The sequence below is a fragment of the Nematolebias whitei genome, chromosome 13, assembly GCF_014905685.2.
Source record: "Nematolebias whitei isolate Nwh7 chromosome 13, NemWhi1, whole genome shotgun sequence".
NCBI lineage: Eukaryota > Metazoa > Chordata > Actinopteri > Cyprinodontiformes > Rivulidae > Nematolebias > Nematolebias whitei.
The window spans coordinates 7,940,267-7,947,065 of record NC_056510.1 but is presented as its reverse complement, the minus strand read 5'-3'; the positions used below and the strand labels follow the sequence as shown (position 1 = coordinate 7,947,065).

At 43.5% G+C, this 6,799-nt stretch overlaps 1 protein-coding gene across 1 annotated transcript; it reads left to right on the top strand.

The window, feature by feature from the left end:
* The first annotated feature begins 2,364 nt into the window (after nt 1-2,364).
* mstnb (myostatin b) lies at nt 2,365-5,509 on the top strand. Its single transcript, XM_037686279.1, has 3 exons — nt 2,365-2,755; nt 3,195-3,565; nt 5,129-5,509. The coding sequence occupies exons 1-3, from the start codon at nt 2,377-2,379 to the stop codon at nt 5,507-5,509; spliced, it is 1,131 nt and encodes a 376-aa protein (XP_037542207.1). The 5' UTR covers nt 2,365-2,376.
* The last annotated feature ends 1,290 nt before the right edge of the window (nt 5,510-6,799 follow it).

Below are 6,799 nucleotides of genomic sequence, written 5' to 3'. Positions count from 1 at the left end.
CTGATCAAGAAAGCTCATCAGAGACTCTACTTCCTCAGACGGCTGAGACGAGCTGGTCTGGGAAGCTCAGTCCTCACCTCCTTCTACAGGTGTGCAGTGGAGAGCATCCTGTGTTCCAGCATAAACGTGTGGCATGGAGGCTGCACAGCTGCAGAAAGAAAAGCTTTGCAGAGAGTGGTGAAGGCTGCACAGAAGTCTGTTGGAGTCAGTCTCCCACCATCACAGACATCTACACCTCCAGATACAGGAAGAGAACCGCCTGCATCATGAAGGACCCCACTCACCCAGCACACACACTTTTTGCCCCGCTCCCCTCAGGAAGGAGGTTGAGGAGCGAACCACTAGGCTGAGGAACAGCTTCCTCCCTGAGGCTGTTCACGAATCCCTCAGGATAATCACTGTGAAAAAATCACTGTAATGCCACTTGGTTGTTGATATGTGCTGCTGACTATCCATGTTGCTGATCTCATGCTGCTGATTTATGTCATGCTGCTGTGTTCATTCGTCCTCATCTGCTGACACGGACTCATGTTTGTGCTGCTGTTGTTTGGCGCATTGTTTTGTACTATTTGCGCTTAGCGTATTCTTAGTTTAGTGTATTTCTTAGTTCATATCTTAGATCTTAATACTGTTTTTCTTTACAATTTGTATTTTTGTTGGAAGTAACTGGGACCCTGTGTACATAGTTTCGTTCCACCACATGTACCACATGTGGTGTGAATGACAATAAAGACACTTTGACCTTGACCTTGATATCTTAGATGCTTGTAAACTGTTTCTTTTTTATATTTTTTTGCTATTTTTGGGAGTAACTGGGACCTTGAGCACACAATTTTGTTCCACCTCATGTACCACATGTGATGCAAATGACAGTAAAGTCACATTGAACCTTAAATCGTGTTTGACAAAAAGCTAAGAAAGTTTATAATTTACCCTGTTGATTTGAGATTAATCAGATTATTTATTTTTCAAGTTTCTTTGATTCGAAATGTTTTGAACTGATCGAACATCTGAAGTTCACCAGATTCAAATTACCAAAAACATTTAAGTGTTCTGCTCATATTCAGCCGAACACTGACAGCTGAAGTTTGTTAAATAAGATGAAACTATTATGTCAATTTGTGAGGTAAAACTAGTAGAACAGAAAATAAAACAAAGCACAGCAGTAGCTAAAAGCTAAGTTAAGTAAGCAAAATAGCTAAAAGCTAAAATAACAAAAACAGTATCCTACTTAAAAGCTAACATGAGCACATAAAGCTAAAAGATAAATGTAACAAAACCATAACTACAATATAAGTAGCAAAACAGTAGCTAAAACTAGCACAAAATAGCTTAAAGCTAAATTAGGAAAAGTTGAAGCTCAAAGGAAACTTAGCAAAACAGTAGCTTAAATGTAAAATTATTTAAACAGTAGCTAAAGGCTAAGATTAGCATAACAGTAACTAAAAGCTAAGGTTAGCTTAACAGTAGCTAAAAGCTAAGTTAAGCAAAGCCAAAGCTAAAATTCGAAAGTAGCAAAACTAAAGGCTGAAAATAGCTAAAAGCTAGGTTAAACAAAGCTGGAGCTAGGATTTAAAAGTAGCAAAACAGTAGCTTAAAGCTAAAATAAAATATAACAGTAGCTAAAAGCTAAGATTAGCACAGCAGTAGTTAAAAGCTAAGTTTATCAAAACCATAGCTACAATTTAAAAATAGCAAAACAGCTAAAACCTAAACGTAGCACAAAAAAGATAAAAGCTTAGATTAGTAAAACAGTAGCTAAAAGCCAAGTTGAGAAAAACTGCAGGTAAATTTGAATTTAATAGCAGATTAGCCTAAAGCTAAAATGAACAAGAACAGCAGCTAAAAGCTACGAGTAGTACAGTAAAAGCTTTAAAAAATGGTAAGACAAACCATATTTAAAATAAAAGTAGCAAAACAGTAGCTAAAGGGTAAGGTTAGCACAAACGTTATCTTTATTAATTCGATGAAAGTTTAAAAATATCGTTTTTAAATTACATTGAAGATTAATTAAAGAAAACAAAAGTCACAGCTTTCATCAGATGAATGAGCTAAAGATTTGTACATCAGAACAGCTAAAAGAACAGTGCAGAAGATTTGTTAGAAGCAAAATAAGCAGGTTCACTCAAGCACTGACACAACAAACAAACAAACGTGCTTCTTTCTGCCCGTGCGCAGCAGTCAAAACTCCTCGTTCCTTTCAGCCAATCCTGCTCTCTGACGCCACGCGCCCAGGTTAAAGCTGGAGTATAAAAACGTACGCGCGCTGATGAGGCATGACGCGGATCACTGAGGCTCGTAGATCCAACAGACTGTTCCGAGGCTCGTCAGAGGACGTTTACTCTTCTCCTAAAACCCGAACCGAGCTGTGAGACGATGCCCGTGGCTCAGACTGCGCTCTGCCTCTGCCTGCTCACCGCTTTGGCTCCAGCTGTTCTGAGCGAGCACGAGACGCACCAGCAGCCCTGCGCCACGAGCCCCGCGGACACGGAGCAGTGCGCCACATGCGAGGTCCGGCAGCAGATCAAAACCATGCGGCTGAACGCCATCAAGTCCCAGATTCTGAGCAAGCTGCGCATGAGGGAGGCTCCGAACATCAGCCGGGAGGTGGTGAAGCAGCTGCTGCCCAAAGCGCCGCCTCTGCAGCAGCTGCTGGACCAGTACGATGTGCTGGGGGACGACAACGGGGACGTGGTTCTGGAGGAGGATGACGAGCACGCGACCACCGAGACCGTCATGATAATGGCCACTGAACGTGAGACTGTTTTTGGATTGAAGTACATTTTTGTCTTTGTGCTTTCTGTGCGTAAAATGTGGTTTTACGCACAGAAAGCACAAACCACAACCTTCATTTGCACTAACTGAAGCCTGTTTCTTTGCGCATTCTGTGCGTAAAATGTGGTAATATGCATAAAATGCACAAGGATACGTTTTAGTTTGCACATAAGATGTATTTTTCTGCACAGCATGTGCAGAAAAAATATTTTAATTAGCGCGCTCTGTGCGTAAAATGTGGTTTTATGTACAAAATGTGCAAATAAATGGGTTTTAATTTGGCCTCATAAATAGGGCTTTATTTTTTAATGAATATATAAATCTAAAAACAGTGTAAAGGTCGGAAACTTGAACTTTGTATTTATTCAAACAGCGGACTTCTAAAATAATCTTGCCCTCTGTGCTCCGTGTCTCTGCAGCAAAGTCCTCGGTCCAGCTGGACGGGCAGCCGAAGTGCTGCTTCTTCTCTTTCAGTAACAAGGTGCAAGCCAACCGGATCGTCGGCGCGCAGCTCTGGTTCCAGCTGCGCCCCGCGGACGAGGCGACCACCGTGTTCCTGCAGATCTCCCGCCTGAGTCCGGTCGCGGACGGGACTAGGCACATACGGATCCGGTCCCTGAAGATCGACGTGACTGCCGGGGTGAGCTCCTGGAGGAGAATAGACGTGAAGCAGGTTGTGGCCGTGTGGCTGCGGCAGCCCGAGACCAACTGGGGCATCGAGATCAAGGCTTTCGACTCGAGGGGGAACGATTTGGCCGTGACCTCCGCCGAGCCCGGAGAGGAGGGTCTGGTGAGTCACATTTTAGCAACATTTCAGCGCAGAAGCTGCAGCACCAACAACTTGCAAAAGTTGGAGGCTTTGCAGAATCCGCGGGTGGTGGAGCTGCAGGATGGAGGGGTCACGAGCTGAAAAGCTTTGGGAGGTGTTCATCAACAAGGACACCTGCCAACATTTAGCCCAAATCTCCTTACCTGATTACATAAAAGTTTGCCCACATTCCTCAGAGTGTTGTGTGCGAATTTCAGAGTAATTGCGTGCGCAGAGGCGCGTGCGCATGTTGCCATCAGCAAACCGACCATCAGATGATTTGATTTCTCTGAAGAACAAAGCGTTGGAATGTTTCTGTGAATATTTTGATGCCATTCATGGCTTTTATTGATTTATTTAAAACTTTTTAAGGGTGGAATTATCAAAGGAAACAAGTTTATTGTCGTTTTATTTTTTCATCAACCACACAGGGTCAAATATATCCATACATTTACCTAAACCTTTTGAAAATCATACCGAAGGTTCTCAAGGTCTTTAGACTCAACAAGTCCAAGTATTTGCTGTTAGTGATCATGACTGACTGCAGCTGGTCTCTCTTTGGCAGAATAAAACAGGATTTGTTTGACAGTACTCATTAAAGTCCAAGGCACTCCGTGAAGATCTGAGGAGAACTTTAGATTTAAACAAGATGGACAAAACTTCACATTCTAAGAAGTTTAAATATCTGTCCATTAATTAAAGTTAATAATGTGTCAAAGTCTGGAAGACCCAAACTGTCCTCCTCAGATGGAACCACCAAGACTGAAGACTGCCACAAACTGGAACCTGCTGGAACACTGGTGTCTTTGTCCACCAGTGTCCCAGTCCACCAGTGTCCCAGTCCACAGACCGAGAGGACCCAAAAAAGAAGCTTCCGAACCTTCAAGCTGGACTAAAATCTGCAGCTGTCCACATGGACATGACATATGTCTTCTGGAGACAGGTTAGATGAGACAAAGACTGAGCTGTATGAACACAAAGACGAGGACGTTTGGAGGAGTTGAGTCTTTCAGACCTGAGAACACTGAACCAGCTGTCAGGCATGGTGGTGGGAGCATCATGCTGTGCAACAAGGCGAGGAGGACTACCTCAAAGTTCTTCAACTTCACCTCAAGTCAGCAGCTGGGCGGTTGAAACCTGGACGCAGTTGGGACCAACAGGACAAAACTGGATTCTGATTGGATCGTTCAGGTTGACATTACACTTCTGGAACGATCGGCCTGATGCCTCGACATGACTGAACATTTGCAGAGAACCTTGCTGATGGAGATAAAAAGCCTCAGGTCCAGGTGATATTCGCTGAAAAACAAGTATCAAAGGAGGTGTATGGATATATTTGAGCATGTGTGGCTCAGAGAAAATCTACAATAAACTCAAATGTGTTTAAAAAAAAAAAACCTTGAAGTGTTTTTTTTTTTTTGTAGAATCCCTGAAGAAGAAACGGTTCAAATAAATCATTAAGACGCAAAAACAACTTGAAATGTTAAAAAAAAAAGAACACTAACAGGTGATCTCCAAGCGTTCACATGTCTTCTGTCCTTTCAGCAACCGTTCATGGAGGTAAAGCTCTCCCAGGGCCCCAAGAGAGTCCGGAGAGACCCGGGTCTGGACTGTGACGAGAACTCTCCGGAGACCCGGTGCTGCCGCTACCCGCTCACGGTGGACTTCGAGGACTTGGGCTTTGGCTGGGTTATTGCCCCGAAACGCTACAAGGCCAACTACTGCTCCGGGGAGTGCGAGGACATGCACCTGCAGATGTACCCCCACACCCACCTGGTGAACAAAGCCAAACCCAAAGGGACCATAGGCCCCTGCTGCACTTCCACCAAGATGTCCTCCATCAACATACTCTACTTTGACCAGAATGCGCAGATCATCTACAGCAAGATCCCCTCCATGGTGGTGGACCGCTGTGGATGCGCTTGAGTCGAGACCCCAAAGAGAGAGCGGGAAGGACGAAGACCATGTCCCCAGCCCCGCAAAAGACTACCTGACCCAACCGATCCACCAGTTCCAGTGCTTTCCTGCAGACCACGGTGCAATAGAAGCACGATCTTCATGCAGGGTGGCACTTTGGCTTCCTGTGGCTCCACCATCTTCCTTCAGACTGATGGGCGCAGGAACACGAAACACTCACGATGGACTTCAGAGCGACTATAGACTGAAAAATGTTTTAAACTGTCTCCTTCCTAACTTTGTCTTTCCATTTAAAGCAACACGCTGCCGAGCTACAAACTAACACGCCGCTTTGCTACGTTTCATAATCATCCTGCGAGTTTGTTTCCAGAGAGGAACCGGAACTCAGAAAGAAAGAAGACGTTGATCCGACTCTCAGGAGTGAGGTCCACCACGGCAGAACCGATCCAATAACGTCCATCGAATACGCGTTTCGCTCAGAACGAGTGACTAACGTCCTAAAGTTCTTCCACGGTGAAGAACCGCGCTCCAACCTTCCTTTAAAGGTTCTCATCGCAACAATCACGAGCTAAAGCCCCCAACGTTCTGCTCTTATCGAGGGTTAACATACGATAGTTTGATTTCATTACAGCTTTTACAACTTACTGTTCGTTTTCCTATCAAAATAAAAGTTCAGAGCCACAAAACGTGCTCGAAGGTTGAAACAAAGTTTATCACAACTCACTAGGTTTGATATGAAAACCTCATACAGAGATACAAGTTTAATACATAACAAGATTAAAGATTTGCTGACATTTTTTGGCAATTTTACACCTTTTTCATGTGTTTTTACAGAGAAAACGCTAACGAAGAGAGGAAAATCAACACCAGTTAATGAAATGTGAAAACTGACTGGTGCAAATCTTTCTCTTTAATCTTCTATCTCACTTATAAAACATATATTTTCACCTCAACAAATTATTCCACTTTTTTAGATAAGAACTGAAAATCCTCTAATAAAGGCACATTTTATCCACGGTAGAATCTGAAAAATCTCCCAGTTTTGTCCAGAATGCCTCATTTTCATGACTTGTAATGTCACATTTGTTAAAAACGTTTATTTTTTTGATGGATTTAATAAAAAAAAATGCCAAGAAGTTGAACTAATTGTGCAATTGTATTAAAAACCAGCGTTCATGTTGGGATTATAAGCGCAAAACTTTGTGTTAATTTTGGTCAAAGCTACAACGAGCCGCGCGGGCTGCACGTCCGGAGCTTTGTTTACATCGAGTGCATACCCGCATTTCAGAAAGACGTGCC

Coding starts and splice junctions, on each gene's coding strand:
- mstnb (XM_037686279.1), top strand. CDS start 2,377: ATGCCCGTGGCTCAGACTGCGCTCTGCCTCTGCCTGCTCACCGCTTTG. Junction 2,756..3,194: donor CATGATAATGGCCACTGAAC/GTGAGACTGTTT, acceptor GTGTCTCTGCAG/CAAAGTCCTCGGTCCAGCTG. Junction 3,566..5,128: donor AGCCCGGAGAGGAGGGTCTG/GTGAGTCACATT, acceptor CTGTCCTTTCAG/CAACCGTTCATGGAGGTAAA.